This window comes from Podarcis erhardii (genome assembly GCF_964252035.2).
Source record: "Podarcis erhardii genome assembly, chromosome: Z".
In the NCBI taxonomy this organism is placed as follows: domain Eukaryota; kingdom Metazoa; phylum Chordata; class Lepidosauria; order Squamata; family Lacertidae; genus Podarcis; species Podarcis erhardii.
The window spans coordinates 25,966,609-25,993,675 of NC_138504.1; the positions used below are offsets into that span (position 1 = coordinate 25,966,609).

The 27,067-nt window shown below is 43.9% G+C and overlaps 1 protein-coding gene across 1 annotated transcript in view; it reads right to left on the minus strand.

Moving 5' to 3' along the window:
* Positions 1 to 27,067, minus strand: part of AMMECR1 (AMMECR nuclear protein 1) — a 131,824-nt gene that overhangs the window by 93,848 nt on the left and 10,909 nt on the right. Inside the window, exon 2 of the mRNA XM_081847165.1 lies at positions 5,570 to 6,140. Within this exon, the coding sequence (XP_081703291.1) occupies positions 5,570 to 6,140 (571 nt within the window). The remainder of the gene's footprint in view (positions 1 to 5,569; positions 6,141 to 27,067) is intronic.

Consider the following 27,067-nt stretch of genomic DNA (forward strand, 5'->3'; position numbering starts at 1 on the left):
ATATCTCAAAGCCTACCTTAGCAGACAAAAGGGAGTAGAAACTGTCATGAAAATTCAGAATTCCAGGAAGCTGAATTCTATGTTCAGGAAATCTCGCTTAACTCTCATGGAATAGCAGCATAGGTACTGCCCTGGTAACTGTGGAGGCTCAATGCACAGGAAGAATTTTGGTGAAACTGAAGCCAGGACAGCTTGAAAAAGACAGCAGTCATGTGGTAAGCCAACCACTACAGTTGTTCGGATGTCCAGAGAAATGGAGGGCACAGTTACACTTGGCTTTCCATCTGGCCAGAGTCTAAACCAGCTGTCTCTCATGTTACAGCTGCCATGGGGAATAGTGTACATTGGAAACCACATGGAAACTGGCCATCTGTTTCAACCCACAGTTGCAGGAGGGATAACCAGAGATTACAACTTCACCAGTGGCCACTAGTGAAGTGATGCATCTATAGGACCTAGAAACTGTACAGCAACTGAATGATGACAAGAGGGGAAAGGAATTTTCAGTTCACTGAACACATGAATACAATACAGCGGTATTTCTGCATAGCATAATGGGAGGCTCAACCTGAAGTGAAGGCTGAAAGCAAGATAAGACAGCATTCTGTAAGTGGGACAAGTGGGAGCTGCAACAAAATGTGGCTGTGTATCCTGGAAGAAGTTCAGATTTCCTGTCAATCAGGCAGCCATGCCCTCCTCCAGGATACTTGCTCCGCCGCCACCCTTCATTTTTCTATCCCAAGGAACATTCAACATTCCATAGCTACTAAGTATGCTCAGTCTAAACTGATCTGTTAGGGTGTGGCATTGCTTTTTAATCTAGTTAGGTTTTCAGTTTGTTTTTTAATTGTACTTCTTTAAATCTCAACATTCCGCAAATCTCTCATTCCTCCGTTTTGGCTGCATTGTTATTGCACTCACCATCTGAGTTTGGTGTTGGACAGAGTATTCTAACGCAGGTGGCTTGGAAGTACTTTGTAACATACGGATAAGGTAAACTAGCTAGGATGAGGCAAGCAATTCATAGAAAAGAAAATAAGGTTCCTGATTGAACAGAAAATGTTGTGTGAGGGGTGTTGTGTATATAGGGGCAATGTGTATGACAGCTGTACAGCATTTTTCTATGCCACACAAAGGTCATAATCCTGTGTGCTATGTTAATCAATCAATCAATCAATCAATCAAGAACAATTGCTACCTCCCAAGCTTCCTTATTTTTGTTCAGTAACCTGGATTAGAATCCCCACTTCACCCATAAAAGCACATTGAAAAACTAAGTAAAATATACTTTCTTATCCTTTTACGTTCCTATTTGTAGGACGGTCATACAAAGGATAACTAATGTGGTTATGTCATGGCAAATGTGCATCTTTAAGTTAAGAGGTTATGAGAACTCATAACTTAACTCTGATACAGCAAAGAAAAAATTAATTGGTCTAATGCCACACTGAACAGAATACAGAGACAGATATGAGATATTCAGGTTTAGCTTTGTGTTTCGCTATGCAGATTTCTGGCTTCATAGGCAAAAAGATCAATCTCCATATCAAAAAATATTCTGATAAATATACAAAGTTCACAATATATGTATTGAAGAGTTTGGTGAAGCACACAGTAGATTCTATGCAAAGCAGCAAACAGTGCTTATTATTATTGCAATGGTTTCCTATATAGCAAATTTATTTGAATAAATTATCAATATACTGTACATGGTTATGGATATACACTGCATTCAACTCCTTACTTAGCCATCAAGCTCTCCCTGAAGTGGTCTGGGTCACTACTGGTCTAACCATTTACAGGCACTTCTCACAATCCCCTTTACACAAATGCAAAACCACACACAAAAACTGATTCAGGCTCAGCCCTTTACAATCACTTCACACAAATAAATCCAAACATACACATAATGCAAAGCACTACAACCAACCACTACATACAGGTTGTTGTTCCCTCTTGCCCCTACACCCCCATTTCCCACACCTACTGGCTTTTGCAAGCTTCCTGAGGCTTAAATCCTACACATGAGAGTAAGTCCCATTGAACTTGATGAGCCTTAATTCTGAGCAGGCTAGTACTGTATAAGATTGTGCTGTCAGTCTGGCAGCAGATGATCATTCAACTGAGAAGCTTCACCCGGCACAACCTAGCCCTGAATGTGTGTTGAAATATGACTTGCCCGTACTTAAATGATGGATTGAAATTGAAATTTTAAAACCTCACATTTTTATGGATACACAACAGATTTTCACCAAACCAGGAAGGAGAAGACCTCTGCAATTTCCTTGAATTTTTGAGTGTATCTAAACCAGCAAAAGGGAAAAACAGAAGGTATATTTTAGATGTGCAAATAATTGTCACAAAGTGGATAAATTTGCACTTATTAGGGGAATCTTTAAACAACTGCTGTATCTCAGTAATTTCTTATCAGGTTTTATTTTTAATGTGGTCAATTTATAGTGTGCTTAGCATGAAGATTTTCTGTGTTAACCTTTAGATAATTTGGACAAATAGTCTTGATTTTATTAGGATTACAGTGGCAAGACTTTACAATAGCACAATGCCATTTGATCTTTACACCTTAACTATACGGCAACAATGTTTCTGCAATATAGAGTGGTGAATATCCTTACTGGCAAAACCTGCAATACAGGTTCAAACATGTTATAGGGATGCTAGTTGCTATGTGGGGATGCATGGCTTGGGTAGTTGGACTCCTCCACTCAGGAAGATGGTGTTCTACCTTTCTTGGACAGGGCTGTATTCCTCATAAGAAAGAAGTCTGCAGTCTAAGAATGTTCCTGGATCCAGCTGCCACTGGGGACCCAAGTGGCCTCTGTGGCATAAAATATATTCCATCAGCTGCAACATCTCTTGGACATATTTAGCCTCAGTATATTGGCTTCCTGGGACACAGGTGGTGCTGTGGGTTAAACCACAGAGCCTAGGACTTGCTGATCAGAAGGTTGGCGGTTCGAATCCCTGCGACGGGGTGAGCTCCCATTGCTTGGTCCCTGCTCCTGCCAACCTAGCAGTTTGAAAGCATGTCAAAGTGCAAGTAGATAAATAGGTACCGCTCCAGCGGGAAGGTAAACGGCGTTTCCGTGCGCTGCTCTGGTTCGCCAGAAGCGGCTTAGTCATGCTGGCCACATGACCTGGAAGCTGTACGCTGGCTCCCTCGGCCAACAAAGTGAGATGAGCGCTGCAACCCCAGAGTCATCCGTGACTGGACCTAATGGTCAGGGGTCCCTTTACCTCTACCTTATATTGGCTTCCTAGAGCATGACTATCTACAATGAGTTCTCTTCTGGGTTCCCTCCCAGTCTGAGCAGTAATCTGAGAGATAGCCTTCTCAGTGCTGCTACCGTCAGTAGAATTCCCTTCCCTGGAGCCTACACTACCAATCTATTTTTTACCTACTATCTTTGGTTTAGGCACTATCTCTTGGAGTAACAGTGGTAGCCAACACAGTGTCTACTAGATATTTTGGACTACAACTCCCATCAGCCCCAGCCAGAATTTCCAGAGGTCAAAAACACCTGGAAGGCACTGCACTGGCTATCCCTGACCTATCTCAAAGGGCTGTTATGAGAGTAAAAGAGACAGGGAAGAACTTGTATGCCACCTTGAGCATATTATATAAATATAATAAATGTTATTGAGTGATTGCTTATGAAAAACAACCTGAAAACATGGTGGTATATGAATTTGTTTTAAAACTAATAAATGAGGGGCTGTACTTTGAAAGAGGACATCCACTGTGAATTTTATGCTTGCTGTGGGGTGGTGGGGGTGGAAGTATTATGGGGTGAATGGTCCTAAAGGGACATTAGTGAAGTTGGAACTGAGGACCTTCTTCCCCCCTCCTGCCGGTGTAAGAAGCCAAGAAACACAACTGAGGTAGCTACAGAACTGCTCACTGGAGAAAGAAGGAGTTATATTTCAGCTAAGAGAAAGCTATATGGGAAGGAAGTAAGGGATTATTCACTAAAGGTTGCTGCTGATGAAGCAGTTGCTCTGAAGGCAAAACTATTGAATTACCTTAGCAAACTCTACTACTAAACCCCCTTTAGCTACGGTAACAGAATGAAGGGGAGAACTGGCAGGTGAGAGGAAGGGTACATAACTTTTCTCATGCCAATGAAACTCTCCATTGGAGCCACCTCGGTCCATTCCCCCCTCCTTAGCTGTGTTTACTTCTGTTCTCAAATGGGGAGGGGGGTGTATTCTCAGATGAAAAACTTAGAGGTGGATGGAAGTGTCAAGGATTCTCTTTCTGCCTGCTAGTTCTTCCCTGCATATACCATCCTCCACCAGCACTCCACCCAAGCTCCCGAACAAGTACAGTATGAGTGTTAGGAGACAAACAGGGTGAGGAAGCAGCATCCTGGGAGATCTATTAAGTCTTTACAGGGAAAGCAGGAAAAATCTGAAGGGTGCTCACAAGATGTGTTTGTTGGGGTACACAAAGGGGTTGGGTTGAGCCATGTAGAGGTGTAGGAGAGCGTAGCTAGAGGGAGAAGGATGCTATCCACTAGACGAGAGCAATTTCATTCAGATGCACTGAAATATTCACTATTGCTTACAATAGAAGAGTAATTAGGGATAATTGGTGGGGGATCCCTGGTACATGCGAGATGGGAGCACTGTTGGGATCTAGGTCAGACGTTTTAGGCAGTGTGAAAAATACATGGGGGGAGCACACAAGGACAGTAACACTGGAAAGGAGTGCTATCAGAGATAAAAGGTTGTGTGTTTTTATAAAGTAAGTAAGGCTTTTAGGGATTGTGAGAATGGCTGTGTGTGTGTGTGTGAGAGAGAGAGAGAGAGAAGTTGTTCTTAGAGCAGGAAAAATATGAGGATTCTAACAAAAGTAGTTGGAGCAGCACACTGGAGCAACAAGACAAACTGGAGAGCTACCTGCTAGTCTAAGGGGGGGGGGGCTCTTACACAGAAAGCAATCGGTTTGGGGTTACATTGTGCTAGAACAAGAGGAGCATTATGTATTGGAGGGTCAATGGGGAGGGTTGCCGGATACTTCTTGGTACACTTTTTAAATATATACGGAGAGAGGGAAAGCTTGCTTCCAGTATTGTTTGGATTAATATACGTGCAATCACATATCCATACTAACGCTACCACTTTGCATCGCTGTAAGCATACTTAAATTAGTACACTTTTCAGGCACCCACCTTACAGCCCAAACCTGCACTACGTGGAACGGAGCTTACTGAAAGATTCAATGAATGCACAGAGGGATCGCAGCCATTATAAATATTATGAATTAGAACTAGATGGGAAAGCGGGTGGGGGGAAGAGTACACGACAGGCAAATCACATGGGGGGGGGTGTCCTGCAGACTTCTGGGTTTTCAAAGAGGGGGGAATAAATAAAACTATGAGCTAAAGGTCATTAAAGAAGTAACCCCCCCCCACCGCCTTCCCCACCCCATGCACACATACACTGAACTTAGGGAGGGGTCTTTCCAAGGGGAGGCTTCCCACCCACAAATGCAAGCACCCTTTTCTTTCCGCGGACAGGAGAGGGGGGGGGCACCTTCTTCACTTACTAAGGGTCGTTGGTGAAGCGGGGGCTCCGCGGGGGCTGGTAGCCGTACAGGTGACAGTAGAGCACGTCGAAGCAGAAGCAGCACATCTCGGCCGACACCACCATCTTCCTGCAGCCGCCGGGCCCGACCCCGGGCGAGGAGAGGAGCGAGGCGGCGGCCGGCGCGGAGAGGCCTCCTGGTCCCGCGCCGCAGCTGGGCGGCAGCGGCGGGGAGAGGGCGCAGCCGGGGGAGCCCCCCGCCAGCCCCCCGAGGCCGTTGAGGCGGGGGGCGCCCCCCGGCAGCGCAGGAAGGGACCCCGGCTCGCCGCAGCCTCCCCCGGACCCCGCCGCCGCCGCCCCGCCGCAGTGCGAGCTGCCGCCGCCGCCGCCGCCGCTGCCCGGGCCGGCCGAGCCCGACGGAGGGGAGCTGGAGAGCTTCTGCTTCTTCACCCCGCAGCAACCCGCCGCCATCTTGGAGCCGTCTCCCCCCACGCAGCGCTTCCGACCCATGGCGGGGGGGCCGCTCCGCCGGCCGGGGGACGTGCGCCCGCCCGCCCCGCCTCCGCCTCCGCCTCCTGCCGGGCCCGCTCCGCCTGCAGCCGGGGAGGAGGGGAGGCGGGCAGGAGGGAGAGGAAGGGGCGAGCGGAGGGGGAGAGAGAAGAAGGGAATGCGAGGAGGCAGGAGAGGGATGAAGGGAAGAGATGGGGGGGGGGGGAAGGATGAGGAGAAGAAAGAGAAGAGGGGGAGATGCGGGGAAGTGGGGATGTGAGAAGGGAAGGAAGAAAGCGGGGAGGAAAGGGAGAATGTGAGAAGGCAGGAAAGGGAGAGAGAGAAAGAGAGGGATGTGCGGGAAAGAGTAGAGGGGACGCGGGAAAGAAAGGGCGAAGGACGTGAGCGAGAAAGGGGAGCGGGGATGTGGGAAAGGAGGCGATCGAAGGGAGGAGGAAGGGGGATGTGGGGGCAGCAGACGAAGAAAGAGATGTGGGGAAGGAGGAATGAAAGAGATGGATGGGGGGGAATGTGAGGAGAAGCGGAAGATGGGAAATGGAAAAGTAAAGATGAAGGAGCGGTGTGCGGGGAAGACGCGGCAGAAGAAGGAGCGAGGGACGATTGAATGGAAGGAGGGAGGCAGAGACGAAGAAGGACCCAGGGAATAATGGCCGAGCAACAAGGATGAAGGGAAAGGGATGTGGAGGAGAACGGAGGGAGGAGATGTGTTGGGAAATTTAAAACAACGACAACGTGGGAAGGGGGGGGCGTTGATGTACACAGTGGGGAAAAGAAGGGGTATAAGGAGAGAAAAAAGAAAGAGCAGCATTAGTAGCCTCCCCCTTGTCCCATTTTGACAATCCCCTCCATATCCCATATTTCCCCCTCCAGGCAGCACTCCACGTTCGTTTCTCAGTGTCACAAAAGTCTTTATAGCATCAGCTTACGACGGTGTTTGGTTTGGGCTTTTTTTTTTTCTTTTCGTTTTAATTGCATTATTAAAAACACACAAAAACCAGGTATACTGTCTGCAAGGTTGAAGTTCAGCCTGCCTCCCAACCACCCCTCCCTTCGGAGAGAACTGAAGAATGCCCTACTAAATAATTCACATGACCTGAGTTGGCATGGAGAAGGAAGGCGAAATATATAAGTCTGAGTCAGCAAGCCAGAGCCTGGGAGGATCCTGTTTTTTTAAACACCACCAAACCCCCAAAAAACAGCAACGTGCAAGCTGCTACCTGCCGTTGGCTACCTTATGACTGTGATCTATTTGGTGGGAAAGGTTCGCCCATGGCTCCCAAAAACACCACCAGAGAGAAGGACATCCTTTATAAGCAAGGTGAATGAGGCAGCCCAAGAAGTGCATACATTTTTTTCATTGGTTTTAGAAAGATACATATAGACAAGCAAAATAAAACAATTATTTGGAACTGTTCTTCCTTCCTCTCTCCCCACCCCACCCCAGCTTTTAATATTGCTCATTGACACTTAACAGTTAAGTAAACAGACAATCCTAGGTATACTTAGTGAGGGAAAGTAATAGCTGCCTTTGAGGCTTCTTCCTAAGGGCAAATGGACAGTGAACAACATCCTCCATGTTGAAATCCTGTAGTTTCCCACAAGAGCCATAGGAAGCTTGACTATTTTAAAACCAGGCCAGTGACATGAGTGTGAGATATAGGGTGTATTTTTATATATCTGAGCCTTGAAGCAGGGGGGTTAATCTACTGTAGCAAGATGTCATTATGTTCAGGGAATGGCCTTTAAGGCAGATCATACCACCTCTGCAGCTTCATCATGCATTGCTAGAGCAACTTATTTTAAAGCCACTCACAACCCCTTTTGATTAATTGATATATTACAATACTTCAGCACACAGTGATCAGGTTCAGTTCAAGTCCAGAACGCTGTTTTCGTTATGGCAGGCTGATCTACACCCACACTATACACTTAAAGCTATACGCTATACACTTATATATTGCTTTACCAGTCATGGAGAATCCTGGGGGTTGCAGTTTGTTAAGGGTGCTGGGAACTGTAGGTCTGTGATGTCAGCATGCTGAACATACTACAGTTCCCAGGATTCTTTGTGCAAAGACTTGATGGTTAAAGTTGTTTAACAGTGCTTTAAATGCATGGTGTGGATGTGATGCAAGACTAGCCCTCCAGGAAGCTCTTGAGCAGAGTATTTAAGGCAGCAGCTCTCTTTGCTTTTTTGTCCACCTGCCGTTCTGCTCCTCTACCTGTATAGCTGGGGTGGGGCAGTACTAGCTTCACCTCAGTATGCCTCTGAAGCACTGCCACTGAGAATGCAAGTTGGGAAAGTACTCTTGTGCTCAAGGTTCTGCTTGTGGAGTTCTCATAAGCATCTGATTGGCCACTGTGAGAACCAAATTCAAGATCAGAGTTATTGGCTTCATCCAGTTGGGCTCTTGTGATGTGAACCTTGGAGGTTCTCTCCTTGCCCTATCCTTGGTGATGTCAGCCTCTTTTTTGTCTCCATTCACCTGTGTCCCAGTTTGCAGCTTGCTTTTACTATCCCACAGAATTCAGGGGGGTTAAATGATAACTCCCAACTGCTCTACATAGCATTCAACATTCTGGCCACACTAAATTGGGTGGACTGCTTCCTGAGATTAACATTGTTAGGGCACTAGCTGTAAAAGGGAGCAGAGGCGTAGAACTCATTAAGCGTCAAGATAGATATGTGGTGACCTTACAGAAACAGTGACTGTGATCTTAGAATACTTTAAACAGTTATGAATGATACACTCCAACTGAACATGATGAATCATTTTAGGGTCCTTAACAACTCTTCTGTATATTTTTTTTAGGATGCATAATGACAAAAATAGAATAGTGATTCGTGCAGTAAGAAAATAGTACATCTCTTGTTTATTGATGGTTTCTCACCTTGGTATTTTAAAAAAAGAAACGTTCTCCTGAGGTTCTTTTCTCTCAGAGGAGGATAAAAGCACCAAGGGGAACAAACAACAGATAAGGAAAGGTTCTGTAGTCCTTGCCCACAAGCTTATGCTTATGCTTTTTTAAAAAAACACCACCACCCACTCACTCCTCTTGTTATATGATTGAGGAAGGTCAATGTGTAAACATCCAGATCTGCTGCCATAAAATCTAGTTTGTTCCTAAGAGACCTCTCAGAATTTGAAAAACTAAGGCTTTGATGATATAACCAGTGTGCCTGGAAGTCAGCCACACTGAACTCACTAGGACTTATTTCTGCGTAGGGATGCCTAGGATTGTGTAGTAGTAGTAGTAGTAGTAGTAATTTTATTATTTGTACCCCACCCATCTGACTGGGTTGCCCCAGCCACTGTGGGCAGCTTCCAACAAATATAAAGCATAATAAAACATCAAACATTAAAACCTTCCCTATACAGGGCTGCCTTCAGATGTCTTCTAAAAACTGTATAGTTATTTATCTCATTGACAATTGGTGGGAAGGCGTTCCACAGGGTAGGTGTCACTCCCGAGAAGGCCCTCTACCTGGTTTCCTGTAACTTTTCACCAGAACTACCAGAAGGCCCTCAAAGCTGGACCTCAGTGTTCAGGCTGAACAATGTGGGTGGAGATGCTCCTTCAGGTATACTGGGCCAAGGCCATTTAGGGCTTTAAAGGTCAACACCAACACTTTGAATTGTGCTCAGAAACATACTGGAAGCTGGTATAGCTCCTTTAGGACCGGTGTTGTATGGTCCCTGCATCCACTCCTAGTCACTAGTCTAGCTGCTGCATAATGGATTATTTGTAGTTTCTGAGTCACCTTCAAAGGCTGCCCCCCATAAAGCGTAGTGCAGTACTCCAAGCAAGAGTTAACCAGTGCATGTACCACTCTGGCGAGACAATGTGCAGGCAGGTAGGGCCTCAGCTGCTGTAATAATGCAGTGGAGTTGGAAAGATTGTTTTTCTTTTTTTGCAATAACAACTTTTATTTTTCTTTCTTTTTAATTTACCCGGAGACCCTCCAAAATACATTATGGAAGCCTGTATTCCTGTACATACACCACAACTTATAACAGTATATGTCTATAATACATGTACATATTAAGTGATCCAGAAGATAGTCTTTGGTTTTCTGGATAATTTGTAAATGAAATGAAGCTCTACCATTCTCTTGCAAAGGTAGCAAACAGCAAAGTAGTAAAACCAGTGCTTTTTTCTGGTGGTACTCAACGATACGCAGTACCGGCATCTTCCCCCCACCCAAGGTGAATTGTATCCCATTTTCTTTGACTGGCTCACTTCCATCCTAAGGAAGTGTTAATATCTATCAGTTCAACAAATTGTGAATCATTCCTAGCTGAAACTGCCTTGGGGGAGCAAATCTGGGCAGCTGTTTCAACAGAGCACACAAGTGCTACATAATGATTGAAGAGAACAAGGAGATGCATCATGTAAGAGCAACAGGGGGTGGGGAGACAAAATGTAATTATCCAAACTGGAATATTGCCCCAAAAGTATCTCAAAGGAACTGTGACAGTCACAGTGAGCCTAAACTGCAGAGTGTTTGCCAAGATACACCTTTGGCATGACAGCGCTCTAATAGGAGCCTGAGCACCTATGTCATCAGAGGAGGATGCTGGGGCAGAAATCCAAGGGTTCTCTCAGCATAGCTATCTGGCTTACTACATTTAGGAATAAAACACACTGACCTCTAAACAGTGCCAGTACCAGGCTATTTTGTGCCCTGGGCAAGGGTAACTACTTGCCCCCCCCCCCGAAACAAATTGCTAACTTCAGTTTTCAAAAAATCCAATGTCTTGTAGAAAAAAATAAAAAGCAATTCTAATGAATGAGTGACTTCAAAAATGATAAAATCCTTCAAAAATATAAGTAAAATGTTATCAGAAATTTATAAAACAAAAACTAATCTATCCAAAACTATGCCCCTCAAAGGTCAGTACTGTGCCCCTCTGAGGTCTGTGCCCTGGGCGGCTGCCTAGTTGGCCTAATGAAAGCACTGGTGCTCTGTAAAGCAACCCCTGCAGTAGGACCATTAAATCCAGAGATAAAAATTGCCTAAGTGCACCCCACCACTACCATGAGACTGAGCACAGAAGGAACATTCCACCCACTAAATTTGAACCTAACTTCTGGATGGGATTTCCTCCCACTCATGTGCTGAGCTAACATAGCTCAGTTACAGGCACACCAACTCCTAGGGCCAGAGGTGTCTTCACCCCCCTCAAAATCTGCTGGCAGGGGGCTAGGCCCCCTCAATTTTGAGGGGGCGGAGGAACCCAAGCACGGAGTCAAACACGGCATGTTTCAGTGGCTAGCTCCTGAGCATGAGAGAGGAAGCCACACTGCACTGGGCTCTGCACTTGACCTCCCCCCAATGATGCAACGTTGAGCACCGCCCCGCCCCCCAATCTTGGGTGCAAGACAGCGCCTCTGTTCAGGAATTCTTAGAGACCAAATATGGCCTCTTTTTTCTTTGAAATTATGAAATTGAGGTCATGAGTGTAAGAACAGTAGCAAACAACCCTATATATTGATCACATTAAATGTAAAGAACATGGTCTACACCAGGGGTAGTCAACCTTTTTATACCTACTGCCCACCAATGCGTCTTACTTGATGGTAAAATTTCCTTACTGCCCACCAGTGCTCGATGGAAGGAGGATTCAGCTTGTGCCGTAGAACCCCCTACCGCCCACCTAGAATCCTGAAACGCCCACTAGTGTGCAGTAGGGACCAGGTTGACAACCCCTGGTATACACAATGCTCAGCACTTTAAAATCCTATTGATTTCAGTGGGGCATGGGTAACTTTCCCATTGATATCATTGGCAACCTCAAAGAGCTTAAGGTTGTCTAGATCGTTTCTGTTAACTGTTAAATGAGAGGTAGGGACCAGCAGGCCAGATCTTCGTCTCCCCTTGCTCTGCATGCCAACTTTGGCAGGTGGTGGGGAGGCATGTTCCTCAAAGGAAACATGCTGGTGAATCAGCACCTAGCAGGATAGAATTCTCTGCTCATCAGCTGATGGGTAGAGGGTTCAGCCCTGCTCTGTGAAGGAGTCTGCTTCACCAACATTATTCCTCAGCAGGATGGACCCTCACCCATCCTGTCACCCAGTGGCATCAACTGATGGACAGGTGGGCGTCATTTGAAGGAAATGACATTGCTGCCAAAATGGGTGGGAATTGGATAGAAACTGATATAAACAATTTCTCTAAATATTTAACGGTGGTTATTTCTATCAGTTTCTATCCTTCTCCACATGCCTAATAAGAGTCTGAGGAAAAAATAAATATATAAAAAAGCATTTTATGTAACACTGCAATATTATCTGTGTCTACCCAAAGATAAGCCCCGATGGGACTAATTTCCAGATAAGTGTTTATGGGATCACAGCCTAAAGGCATATATAAAAAAAGATTCAAGTTATTTCACCTTGGCTTAATCCCAGCAGTTAAAAATGTTTTGTTGAGTGTTTTTCTTAAAGATTTCTACATTGGCCTTCTGCAGAGTTTACAGAGCAGTTTACAAAAACAATATACAACTTGGCTTTACGCAGAGGAGATCCATTAAAACTAATGAACAAGAACTTTTAATTTCAACAGGTCCACTCTCAACAAAACTTCAGCTGAGTATTACCAGTGTGTTTTTTTAAAAAATGTCATTGCTATTTCAACTCTTTGCATTGTTCATTAAATGTCAAAATGGGCTATCACATGGGAAGATGCAGCAAGCTTGTTTTCTTCTGTTCCCAAACCAATGGATTCAAGTTACAAGAAGTTCTGATGGTAAGAGCTATTTGACAGTGGAATGGATTCCCTTGGGAGGTTGTGGACTCTCCTTCACTGGAAGTTTTTAAGCAAAGGTTGGATGTCCATCTGTCATGGATGCTTTAGTCGAGATTCTTGCCTACCACGTTACATACCACCCAACAATTGTCTGATGAAAATAGGGACATCAATGATAATGAATAATAATAATAATAATAACCCATCTGACTGGGTTGTCCCAGCCACTCTGGGTGGCTTCCAACATATATAAAAACTTAATAAAACTTCCTATATAGGGCCGCTTTCAGAAGTCTTCTAAAGGTTGTATAGTTTCTTATCTCATTGGCTCTGGTGTTGCATAACTCCATACCCTCCAACATTTCTGCAACGAAAATAGTGACGTCCTAAGGAAAGGTGGGACATTACAGAATCAAATCAGAAACTAGGGCACCTTCTGTGAATCTGGGTCTGTCCCTGAAAAATAGGGACATTTGGAGGGTCTGCATGTTAAAGTCCTTATAAAACAACAACAACAGCGGCTTAAATTGTGCCCACAAAATAATGGAAACATGGAAATTCAAGCCTCCCAAACATCAGTGATATCCAGTTCAACCTAAAGCTGGAAAGCAACTGCTCACTCAACAACCTTTCCCTGGATTATAATTTTTCATCAGCATTATTATTATTGCAAAGTGGCTTTCAATTCACCTGGTCATTTATGACAATAAGATAATCCAATGGATGACAGGTAACAGGTGCAATGGCAGCTGTGAAAATATTTGGTTTCCTCCTGCTGTCACAGTGATCTATGTGACAACCTATTTCAGCACAAGTCACACACCACCCTTGCTGCCTCAGGCCCTTTAGAAATCAGATAGACCTGTGCTGAAGAAACAGGAGAGAATGTCTTGGTAGGACAGTCAAACTAGTACAGTGGTAAAGGTAAAGGGACCCCTGACCATTAGGTGAGTCGTGGCCAACTCTGGGGTTGTGATGCTCATCTTGCTTTATTGGCCGAGGGAGCCAGCGTACAGCTTCCGGGTCATGTGGCCAGCATGACTAAGCCGCTTCTGGCAAACCAGAGCAGCGCACGGAAAAGCTGTTTACCTTCCCGCCAGAGCGGTAACTATTGATCTACTTGCACTTTGATGTGCTGTCGAACTGCTAGGTTGGCAGGAGCATGGACCAGGAGCTTACCCCGTCGTGGGGATTCGAACCGCTGACCTTCTGATCGGCAAGCCCTAGGCTCTGTGGTTTAATCCACAGCGCCACCCACGTACCTCCTAGTACAGTGGTACCTCAGTTTGAGAACGATTTGGTTTACAAACTCCACAAAACTTGAAATAGTGTCTTGGTTTGAGAACTTTACTTTGGTTTAAGAACGGAATCCGAACGGTGAACGGCACTGGTGGCAGGAGGCCTCATTAGGGAAGGTGCGCCTTGGTTTAGGAATGGTTTTGGTTTAAGAACGGACTTCCGGAACGGATTAAGTTCGTAAACTGAAGTACCACTGTACTGTATTCCCAAACTGAGAAGGCAAATTGGCAGAGTAGTTTCACAGACAGTGGGAAATTTTTCTTGGAGAGTTTTCTGTTAAGTGTCTAGTGGCTTAAAACCTCAGTTGGTCAATACTCATGATGGAAGGCATATATCTGTGTCATCAAAAGGTCTCGCTACAAGAATGGTGTCCTTCTCATAGCAGCAGTGACTAGATCATTACTTGCAAGGCTGGTACAATACAGGCAAGCTCAAAATGTGTACTGCAATCTGTATTGACTAAGTGAAAAGTTAGGAAAAGGAAAATTAAACCTGCTGCCTCAATACCTTTTTAAAGTTGCCATCAAAAGTGTGCCCTTATGCTCAAAATTCATATGCTTAGCTTCAACTAGCAGTGACACCTGTTGCTTTTGAGGAAACAACTTTATGCCTTAGAGTTATGTCTTAAGGTGGGGTTTCTTTTTCTCTTCCTTCTTAGGGAAGGGATCCCTGCAGAAGCTACGAAAAAGGCAAATTCCATGAAAGCAATCATTAGGAAAAGAACTGAAAATGAAACTGCTACTATCAAAATGGCATAAAATTATACAAACCTAGTTTTGTATATTGCCATATTTCAAGAAGTGAAAATCTGGGCATGAAAGTTGTTGAGCTAAAAAGAAGAAGTTGTTTTTTAGCTATTTTCCCAGAAATTTGCAAAAAAGGCAACATTTCCAATATGGGCTGCTATACGCCCAGGTTTTACCGGACATCTTAAAACGGTTGCCGAAAATTCAACCTGGGCACCCGGATGTATGGCAGCCCTGAGAAACCTACATGGTGCAACTGCATTTGCAATACTGTGGACCATTCTGGTCACCTCACCTCACCTCACCTCACCTCACCTCACCTCACCTCAAAAAAAAAAAAAAAAAAAAAAAAAAAAGGAAATTGTAGAGTTGGAAAGGTTTCAGAAAATGATAACCAACATGGTCAAGGCGATGGAACAACTCCCATATGGGGAAAGCTTGCAGCTTTGGAGACTTGTTGGTTTAGAGCAGAGCTTTCCAAACTGCGGATTGCGACACATTAGTGTATCGGCTGCTGTGTAAGTGTGTCATGCGGTTGCTCTTATAAGGGGTTAGTTTAACCTCCGGTTTGCTAGTAAAACTGAATCACTGTGTCGTGAAATGATGCATGTCTGAAAAGTGTGTCACCAACATGAAAAGTATGGAAAGCTCTGGTTTAGAGAAAAGGAGAGCTAGAAGTGACCTGATAGAAGTGTATAATTTGACACATGTATGATGTGGGTAGAGAACAGTTTTTCTCCTTCTCTCATGACACCAGAATTTAGGGACATCCCATGAAGCTGGATGCTAGAGGATTCAGGACCGATAAAAAAAAAAGGACTTCTTCACACAGCACATTGTATAGCTAAGGGATTCACTCCCACGAGAGGCAGTGATGACCACCCACTGGGATGGCTTTAAAAGAGGATGAGGCAAATTCATGGAGAATAAGGCCATCAATGGCTACTAACCCTGTGGATATGTTCTGCACCACAGCTGCAGGCAGCTACACTTGCCCTGAACCTCAGAGGGCAAAGCTGGCCAAGGGCTCCTGGCAGGGATTGGCTGCTTTTTGTTTGAGTTTTATTCTAACAAGACTCCTGCCTTGGGCCTCAGAAAGCTCTGAATGAGCCTGATGGGAGGTTGTATGATTCTGAATACAGTCATACCTCGGGTTACAGACGCTCCAGTTTGCGTTTTTTTGGGGTTGTGGACCGCCGAAACCCAGAAGTACTGGAACGGGTTACTTCCAGGTTTCGGTGGTCGTGTATGTGCAGAAGCGCTAAATCGTGCTTTGCGCATGCGCAGAAGCGCTGAATCACAACCCACGCGTGCGCAGATGCTGCGGGTTGCAGAGATGCATCCTGCATGGATCATGTTCGCAACCTGAGCGTCCACTGTACTAGTTGTTCAAAACTGGAAGTGAGGAGAGTGCTGGTGCACTTACATCCTGCTTGTGAGCTTCTAATAGGCTATCTGGTTGGACACTGTAAGAACAGGATGCGGGGCTAGATGGGCCACTGGCCTGATCCAGCAGGCTCATTTTATGTTCTTATGTCTTTACTTTTACCATTGCTAGCACCACTGCAAAATATTTTAGTACAGAGATGGGGAATCTGTTTTGTCTCTCAGGTGTTATTGAGCTGCAGCTCCCATCAGCACCAGTGAGTATGGTTAAATGATCAGGGATGGTTATCTAATGGTAGGACCAGTCCTGACAATGAATGAGACAATGAGCTCACTGGGTGTTCCATCTATGCTTTAGACTACAGCAGGGGTGGGTAACCTGTAGCTCTCCAGATGTTGCTGGACTACAGCTCCCATCACTCGTGACCATTGGTCATGTTGGCTCAGGGAGTTGGAGCCCAACAACAACTGGAGGGCCACTGTTTCACCATCCCTGTAGTAGGGCATCCATTTGGAAGGGAAACAATCTACAGTGGTATCTTGGGTTACAGATGCTTCAGGTTACAGATGCTTCAGGTTACAGACTCCGCTAACCCAGAAATAGTACCTCGGGTTAAGAACTTTGCTTCAGGATGAGAACAGAAATTGCATGGCAGCAGCGGGAGGCCCCATTAGCTAAAGTGGTACTTCAGGTTAAGAACAGTTTCAGGTTATGAATGGACCTCCAGAACGAATTAAGTTCTTAACCCAAGGTACCACTGTAATCAAGATTGGCTATATATACAACCACATCTACCTAATTCAGAAGAGATCGTCTACTGAAAAAAAGACTCTGCTTTTTGTCCTCTGAAATCCTTCCACTCTGAAAACCTGCCACACTTTTATGAGTCTCTAGCTTCAGGTAAATTATTAGGATATACTGTTAACTGTTTTGTTGCCTGGATGTTTCTTATGTTATGACCTCATGATGACTCCTTTTGTTTCTCCATCCATATAATGTCTTTCTATTCCACTTGTTTTTGCATATTTTCTATCCTCACCCCCCCCCCCCGCTAGCTAATCAGGAGAGGTGACTGTTTAGTCACCTCTGCTGATTAGCTAGCAACTTTGCTTGAGCATCAGAAGATGTATGTAAAGCATGAAGTCAGCATGAATATCAAGTCACATCTCTTTAAAGCAATGAACAAAAGGCCAGCTCTGCACAGGGAATAAACGAACTTAATTTATACCCAATTTGTCCAGTCACAAGTGGCAAATGCAGCAGTTTATCTTGCTGCACTGCAGGTTAGCAGCTCCACAGATCACCTTAGGTTCACTCCAAGACCCATTTTGTACTGCAAAATAACAAGGTGTCTGGAACTGACACTTGGCTATATAAAAAAATGAAATAAAAAGGGGAAATTGCCTAAGGATTGGAAATAGATGTCTCTGAAGGAAAGAGGCAAAGTCTTGTTAAAGCTGTAATTCTGGGGGAAAATGAGACTTCAGATAGAGTACTGTATTGCATTCAATACAACTCAAAGGCTACATCCAAGTGACATTTTCGTTAAAAAGAGAGAGACCTATTTAGTGCCAAGATTGAAAGAAAACGGGCACACGCAGACACACCAACTTTTATGAAGGGCAGAGAGAACTCTTAAATTACATTTCTGGGTGTACAGTATTCGGTATTGTTTCCCCATAATCACTTCCTGCACAGCACACACGTATTTTGTGGGATAACCATCGTCATATAACCAACATGCTTAAGTCTAACTAATGCATGAAGGGGTTAAGACCATAGAGTAAGCTGTCATGCCAGGCTTAGCTCACCTTGGGTGGGACTAGGTAAGCAAGTCTCTCCCCACTTCCCCACAGTCTACCCCAAAAACTCAGCATGTGCGGAGGTCTGAATTGATTGCTCCAGCTCAGCTGCATGGCTCTCACAAGCCTCTCTTCAGATCCTAGACTTTCACCACTTTGAAACTAAGCCAAGTTTTACTGTCTGTTCAACTTTTCTGACTGATGATCGGGAAAGCACATATGCCTGACCTTTGAAGAATTTGTATGTAAACCAATTTTTAACTTACCAAACATGTGGTCTTTTCTTATGCTGGGGGAAGAGGGAAGTTTTGGAATTCACAAAGACATATTTTAAACCCATATTTTCATGCTTTACTTTGCTGCATATTCTGTGTTTTAAAATCTCTGCTGGGGTTCTCTCACCATAGAGTACTTGCCCCAAGCTTGGATCTTGCCATCCAGAATTCTCCTTTCTAAAAATACCTATTTTTCCATGAACCAACATGTATTTCCAACAGGACCTATGGAATAGTCTGCACAGTGGTTCAGCATGCATCCTTGTCTCTGATTTTAAGGACTGAAGCAATAAGCTTTACTCACCACTCCCAGCTTATTGCTTCAGTCCTTAAAATCAGAGAAAAGTGGTGAGTAAAGCATCCAAAGGGCCCATCCAAGCATGAGATCAGTAAGCAAACTATCCTCCCCGTTTCTCTTTTATCCCATTGCTTTCTATCTCTCTGGATAGATAGATAGATAGATAGATAGATAGATAGATAGATGATAGATAGATAGATAGATAGATAGATAGATAGATAGATAGATAGATAGAGTAAACTTCCCTGGGATCTTCATTCATCCTTTATTTTATTTTATTCAATTAATTGATGGTAATTGTGCAGGTTTGCTTCATGTGGCAAGAACTTGACTATAATTATTCTGAACATTTATTATTTATACTCAGTGGTTATATATTTTTGTGTATGATTTTATTTATATTTTCTGGAAAGTTGATCCATTCTCTATGCATTTGGACACCTCAGAAAAAACTGTGTCATATTTGGCAGGTTGGTTCCTGAAAATGAGGTGCAGGTTTTTCTGCTTAGGTTTGATTGATATTAGACACCATTTTGAATCAAGATGGTGGACCAAACCTGTCAAAAGTACACTGAGTTGGTCACCTCTTAAGATATTGCCAAATTGTTCCAGAGATCAAGAAGCAGGTGTGGGCTTATGTTTCAGCTCCCTGCTGTTGTTTTTTACCCTGAACTGTTTCTGGACATTGTCTTTCAGGTTGGCCTTGTGTTTTTCCTTTAAACCGTGACCTTGCTTTTTGGATTGCTCCTGTGAGTTATGGCTACTATATTTCATCTGAAGCAGGACAGTAATCAAATTATTCATGATGTTTGCTGAGTTCGAGGAGGAAACTTTTGCCTGTGTTTGGGTATAATTGGATGCAGTGCTATTTTTATAGAAAAAGAGGTGCCAAAACTCACCATGAATGTCTCCCTTGTCCTCTTATAATGGCAATGGCGCCCACCTGAGATGTGATGGACTTGAGTTCTAGTAAGTTCTGGCTGAAAAAGAAGCCCTGATTCGATGTCTTATGGAATCAAGATGGCAGTCAGAACCTTAAAAAAGCTACACTGATGTAGACACCTCTTAACATAGTGTGGCTACTCTCACTGGAGGAATCATTTTTGTTATGGAGGAGTAGGCTGTGTCAATGGGCACTGAGATAAAGCAGCAGAAGGAAGCGGATAAATAAGGTCATGTCTGTTGACACCCTTTCTTTCGTTATAAAGATCACTTTGTACACTACACCCATCCACTATTGCACATTGCAGAAAGCTTTTCACTACCTGATGGAATTAATTCTTTCGGCAATGGCATGTTCTCAATAGATTAAAACAGCATGAGGGCGATAGACTATATAGAAATGAAAACAGGAATGTCATACAGCTTGTATTAAACAATACAACATGTGCCTCAGCAGTTGCACTGTGCCAAGTGGCAGGATATATATGCCACACATCTGAACGATACCAGTATAGCATGCAGAGAGCTGGACTTTTCATTCTGATTGGAAAGTTTTCTATTTGCAGAGAGGCATTTGGTCTTTCTTTCTTTCTAATGGGGGGGAAAACAGATCTACATCCCTCAGCATTTTGTCATTTCCTTTTCACTGCATCCTGCTTTTCATGTAAGATACACAGCCTCCACCCACCCCTACCCCTCTGTAATTCCACTGCAGAATGTTGGCAAACCGGTCCGTCAACTGCTAGTTCTACAAGGCCCAGCTCAACCAGAACAGCTGCTTTTTGCTGGTGCTTTCAAACATCATGTTAAAATATTTAAAAAGCAGCCTGTGAAGTAGACATTATGTTATCCATTAATATGGAACAGCACACCCACACCCACCCACCCACCCACCCACACACACACCATTGGCCATGCTATAGATATTTTTACCCTAGAACATTCGCACATGAATTTAAGATCATCCTACCCAAATGCCACTGTCATCACTTTCATCTGATATTTTGGCCCTCTTCAGTCATGTGAAGGCTCAAAGTGTAGAGGGCTGGGAGTGCACATACAAGTCTCACCTCTTATGGATGCTTTAGCTGAGATTCCTGCGTTGCAGGGGGTTGGACTAGATGATCCTTGGGTCCCTACTAATTCTAAGATTCCTATTATTAAAATTATTATTAAGATTCTAATGTCCTCACATGTGTGAGCTCCTCTCAGAGACCTTCATGCATTGAATGCAAAAGTCTGAATGGATTTGACTGAATGTGCTTTGAAGCTTCTGTGCGATCAGGAACCTCGGTAAGGATCATGTGCAGGCTTGTAAGCATATTCAGCTGAACATGTAAACCGCATAATAGGCAGGACTTATTTTCCAGCTGGAACTCACAGGAACTCAGTTCTAAGCACCTCTTAGGTGGGTGCCATTGGCATTCTAAGAGAACAAGGGAGGTGTCTCCTGTGAGTTCCGGCACCTCTTTTTTTCTAGCCAAAGTCACATCATGTGCTGCTGCACTAAAGGGCACATAAGCAAGTTGCTGGTGACTTTGTTGCACAACAGATTGCACAATTGGTTTTCCAACGAGTTTCTGCAAATGCAACAGTTGCATTGGATTTCACCTGTCTATTTGTGCAAGAGCCCTTGTGGCAGCAGATGGAAAACATTGGATGCAGACCATTGTGAACTCATTTGGAATAGATTTTTATTTTTTAATTTTTCATTTTTTTACCCCAGAAGCTTTCGGAAAGACCAGATTTCACACTGTGTTGAGGACTGTGTCATTTTTTTCTGCCTCAGGCACTCAGATGATTCAAGCCACCCCTCCTTTACGCACTTAGCAAACCGCCGAAACCTTAATTAAGCTCTGTTACATCAAAAGGAACCTAGAAACTTACTACCTTTTAATTTGTTATCTAAAACTCCTGTTTGCTTGACAGACCAAAGTGTGGGGGAATTTTAATGAACGATACATCATGGAAGGGATACAATATGTTACAAGGGACAGATGTTAATAGCTAGTTTTATCTTCCCTGCCTTACTCATTATTCCACACTCCTTGGAAACTTTATTAACTGGCTTGGGAAACTTGATTAACTGCTGCCCTTGCTGGTTTATTGATGTAAAGGAGCTCTCCCTACATTCCCTCATATCTTATCACCAGCGCGGTCTTGTTTAGACAGTGCATGTTAGTTCAAGTCTGAAGACATTTCCCTTCCTCCCCAATTAGCCAAAGGCTGGAAGGAGAAGGGGGAGTGTTGCTGCACACACTTCAGTTGCCTTATTCTGCTCTTAGTCTGGCTGACACAGAAGGCAATACTGTACATACTTTTCATTTAAAAGTGTGTTCCCAAAAGTTCTGGTAGCCAAACTGAGGCCAACATGACCTTGGGGTTCAACTTCTCCACTTGTGGGGACAAGGCTGTGGTTTCTTTCACGCAGGGTGGAGGGTGATCTTCCTGGAGAATGCAGCTGAAGAGGGAAAGATGAACCCAGGAAGATTACTTAGGAAGATTGGTAGTCCCATTTGTGTTTTACAAGCTGGTCTCCGGCCGTAATAAATTATTATTATTATTATTATTATTATTATTATTATTATTATTATTTTAGGAAGATTATCTACCCTCCGGAAATTTTTGCTTGAATAGAAGCTGAAATGTGTGTGTGTGTGTGTGTGTACTGTGAGTGGCTTCTGGATGTCATACCAACTTTTGACTTGGCATAGCCTTGGTGGGCATTGTCTTTTGTCTTAGTGATCATGCCCACCATAGCATGCAGCCTCCCAAAGGTTGGTTAAGAAGAAATGTGGCTCTTGGTCAGAACCCAAAGTGGTGAATTTCTGTAACTTATTTAAAATGTACCTGGGCGCTAACTCCTAGGGGGCATTTAAAATGTCAGGGGCGCTAACTCCTAGGGGCTGTCATGACTTCAGCCCCCCCAAATGTATTTGATGGGGCTGACACCCACCCCCCCACCCCCCAAAGTTGATGTGAGGCATGTCAGGCCACTGGCGTGAGACCTGAAGTGTGCTTCTGGAAGGACATTGGATCCTCCTCCTTCTCCCGCTATGGAGGGGAAGCAGCCCCTAGCCTGTGACTGTGGCGGTGGCAGGAGGAGGAGCCACCAGCCATGGAAGTGGCGTTGTTGCATCTGGGAATGCGGCTAATCTTTGGGTATCACACACAATGTCGTGACGCCATGTGCGATGCTCAGGTGCAACTTTGTGACATCTTGTGTGATATCAGCCCCCCACCCCCATCGGTGCACCACTCAGGTCCTGTGTTGTTTAGGATGGGGCACTTGTGTGGGGTGTGTGTATGTGTTGTAGGGATCAAATGAGGAGGGGGAGAACCATGCATGCCACCTTGAGTAAGGTGGGCTATAAAAGCTAAAATTAAATACTGCATAGTACATACATCAGTTAAAAACTGGTATTGACAGTTGGGGAATGCCTGGCCTGAAAGGTACATTTTAAATAAGTTACAGAAATTCACCACTTTGGGTTCTTCTGTATTGCAACGGGAATTCATTCCATAAAGTAGACTATCAAGGCTACCCATTTGGAATCTGATTTTCCCATCTCATATACTGCCCCTAAGAATTATAAAAAAAAAAAATAAAATCCTAAGGAAAATATTTAGCCTTCCCTGTGATGAACAGTTATAGGGCTGGCATTTGATTTAGAGTTTGCTGATAACTAGTGGAGAAACAGCATAAAATAGATTCCTGTGGGAGCCCATTTGACATTTGCATGAATAACAGATGAGTCCATTATGATCCTTGCTTATGAAAAGAATGGTGAGTGAATTCATAATGATTAGACATTCAAAATAACATATTATCTAAAAATATGTGTGGTCTGGCATTAAATAACCAGCTGCAGGACTCCGAAGAGAATGAAATGAAATGGCAGGGAGACCAAATAATGCACTTCGTATAGATCATTTATCACAGCTCCTTTAACTTCTTACTAAACACGCTGGCAAAATTTGTGCAAGCAAGTTTCTGGAATGTACATATATTCAGTCCTTTTTAAAAAAGGGGTACTTAAGGGTACGCAGTACCAACACCTCTTTTTGGGGATTAAAAAGTGTGGCACTTATTATAACAACTTCATGGTGAGTACTGTCACCTATTTTTCTAGGGGGAAAAGGACTGCATATATTTATTTTTACCTTAATAGAGGAGTAGCCTGGAGGAAAGAAATAAGGCTTATATGGAACACAAAGGCACTAATGTTCAGGGAGTCAATGGCCTGGCTTGCACATCATAGTAAGCCAAATCATGGCTTACTGAGACTGCTAAAATGTTCTGGCTTCTGGAGAGGAACTTTACTCCTTCCTGGTCCTTTTAGCACAACATGACATTGTACCTAAGCCAAGGTTTTGCTTAGCATATAGGCTGGTTCTACACTGATCTTCTAAACGTTATAAAATATAACGTTGTAAAACGTTTAATGGCAGTTACCCTTTGCCGCTGGATTGCTGCTCTTCCTGGTGTCATGTTTTAATTAACGTTATAAACGAAGCTTATAGTATGAACCAAAGTTTGCAGTTCAGGTGTCTGTTCAGGTATGCCAGTTTACAAATTATTATTCTTTGTGAGAGGGTAGAAACTAGCCTACTGTGCAAATGCAAAATTTACATTAATTGCTCTGCACAGTTTTGTCTCTGGCTGTGTCTATGGCCAGCATGTGGACCCTGGAAGGTTGCTCAGATAAGAATGTGGCCCCCAGGCCGAAAAGGGTTCAGCACTTGCCATTCCTAGAGACTGGTATCCAGAGGCATATCACTACTGACAGTGGAGGAAGATGAGAGCCATCACTGCCACTGATAGCATCATTCTCCCTGCATTTACCAGATTCCATAAGCATGCATTGAGATGGTTATTAAGTGTGGTAATGACATTTGCTCTGGATTGTAGCTGCAAGAACATTGTCTTAAATTTACCACTCCCTAAAGCTTTTGCTATGTATAGTATTACATAAATGCATGCCTATTGCAAATTACTTTCTGCAGTCCCATGTTGAGCCAAGCAAGGTCCATGATGCACTTCCTGAAGGTACCAAAGGGGAGTCCTTGGAATATTTCCATTAGTAAATAGCTTTTCCTCCTGTGAGGAAATGGATGAAATAGCCAGAGGTACTGGGATTCCTGTGGATTTCATGTCAGTCATAGGGTATGGAAATAGCAGTTAATGATGACACCATTTGATTCCATGCAGATTCCCTACGTGAGACAGTCCTGGCCCTATGGAAAGTATGTTTTTAAATGCTTCAGGGAGTGACATATGATCACTTCTATTTAAAAACTCTGCCTCTGCAACTTTTCAGCAGAGGAAACATCAACTGTCTGCAGTGAAAGCTTTGACCAAAAATAATACAATAAAATACAATGAACACAAATTATAAATGTCATTTGTAAAAGGCCAAACGTATAAAATGCCCAGTGGAAGATAGCAGGATAAGATGGAGTCTTGCTGAGAAGTATTTAAGGGAAAGTATTTGGGTAATGATTGTCAGAAGACTAATGGGTTGCTGTTGGAGAAACGGGTAAAGGCAGTTTGGAGGTAGCATTAACAGATTGTGTCAAATGCCAGGCGCTGGAGATAAGCATACAGGTCTCTTCATGTATGAGGTCCAGTGTCCTCATCACTTTTTCAATACAGAAGAAGAAATGGGCCAGTCTCTCTTTCCATCAGTTTCACATTTTTCAAATATTAAGTTCAGTTCTCCACATTTCCACATCAGTTTGTGATAATGCAAAGTTCACCTAAACATACACATTTGTATGGAATTTGGCCTAATATGCACATTTTTACTAAACAATTTCCCCCAATAGAGCACATTTTCATACATTGTTTTCACTAATATACACATTTATATGCACATTTTAGTATGCATGTTTGTACACATTACTTGGCTGCATTGCATACTTCAGAGAAGTGTGAATTGCTCACCCTGTCGGTGAGGGCTACTGGTACTAGGGACATGGCCTTTTCATTGGGGGCCCCACAATTATGGAATTCACTTTCCCATGCGCTGTGCCAAGCTCCCTCTCTGCCAGTCATTAGACACACTTGAAAAACAACAACCACAAAGCCCTTGAAGATTTATTGGTATTAGGGTGGCTTATATCAGTGCATGGTTTAATGTGTTCTTGAAGCTACCAGCATGAGTTTGACCAAACTGCGGGAGGCAGTGGAAGACAGGAGTGCCTGGCATGCTCTGGTCCAGGGGGTCACAAAGAGTCGGACATGACTAAACGACTAAAAAACAACAACAACAAGGGGCTTGGTGGTTAAATCTCTGCTTTTGAGAGCCTGTGGAAAGCCTGAAAATAGAGTGTTCCAAGGTGTGTTGGGCAGCCACCTGAGGAACTGCTAGATCCCGAGCTGGCCTCACCACTGTTGCACAATGGCACCAGGCACACCCCAAGCCCGATCTCATTGCCAGTCTAATCCTCCTGCCCGCAACTTCCTCTGCCGCTGTCGCAAGCAGTAGAGCTGAGAATGTGGTTGTGGCCCCAATGCTCTGCAAAACCCTACAGCGGGTTGGCTTTAGGTTTGTGCCCTAAAGCCAAAGACTTCTTAGGAAAGAAGGTTCTGAGAAGGGGTTTAAAAGAATACAGAGAAAAGGCACCATATAAGTGCTCAGGGAAGGAGTCATACAGGACTACAAAGCAGAAGTAGGTGAAATAGCCAGGCCAGGTTAAATATAGATGAGGTGTGACAATTTCTTTATGTTCGAGAGTGCAAGATGATATGTACCGAACCTGGAAGTGAATCCAATTGAGATCAGTGGGATTTACTTCTGAGTAAACAAGGGTAGGAGATTCACTCCCTTGATCTGGTGATTATCTTCGCCTCTCTCTCACACCCACACTCTCACCCTCTGACAATATGTGCTACTTGTGCCTTCAAACAATACTTGCTGAATTCTGATGCACTAGGGCAGGGGTCAGCAAACTTTTTCAGCAGGGGGCCGGTCCACTGTCCCTCAGACCTTGTGGGGGACCAGACTATATATTTTTTGGGGGGGAGGGAATGAACGAATTCCTGTGCCCCACGAATAACCAAGAGATGCATTTTAAATAAAAGGACACATTCTACTCATGTAAAAACACGCTGATTCCTGGACCGTTCGTGGGCCGGATTTAGAAGGTGATTGGGCTGGATCCGGCCCCCGGGCGTTAGTTTGCCTACCCATGCTCTAGGGACTGCAATGTTTATAATGGAGTTTAAAACTGGCCAACTATACTGGACAGAAAAATTGCTGCTTAATAACTCCAGAGCTTCCAATACCACTAACCTAAGAAGTATCAAAGCCTGCCTCATATTCATTGGATCCTTTTGGCTGTTTATAGTAATCAAGACATTTGTCTATCAGGATACGATTTGACTTTGTCTCATGGGATGGTAACAGATTGAATAAGGCTATGTGCCGAAAATCTGAAATTATGCTGTATTAGGTAATGCTTTGGCACCCTCTAGTGGTGTGAAATGGCAAGGCTTGGCTTAGCT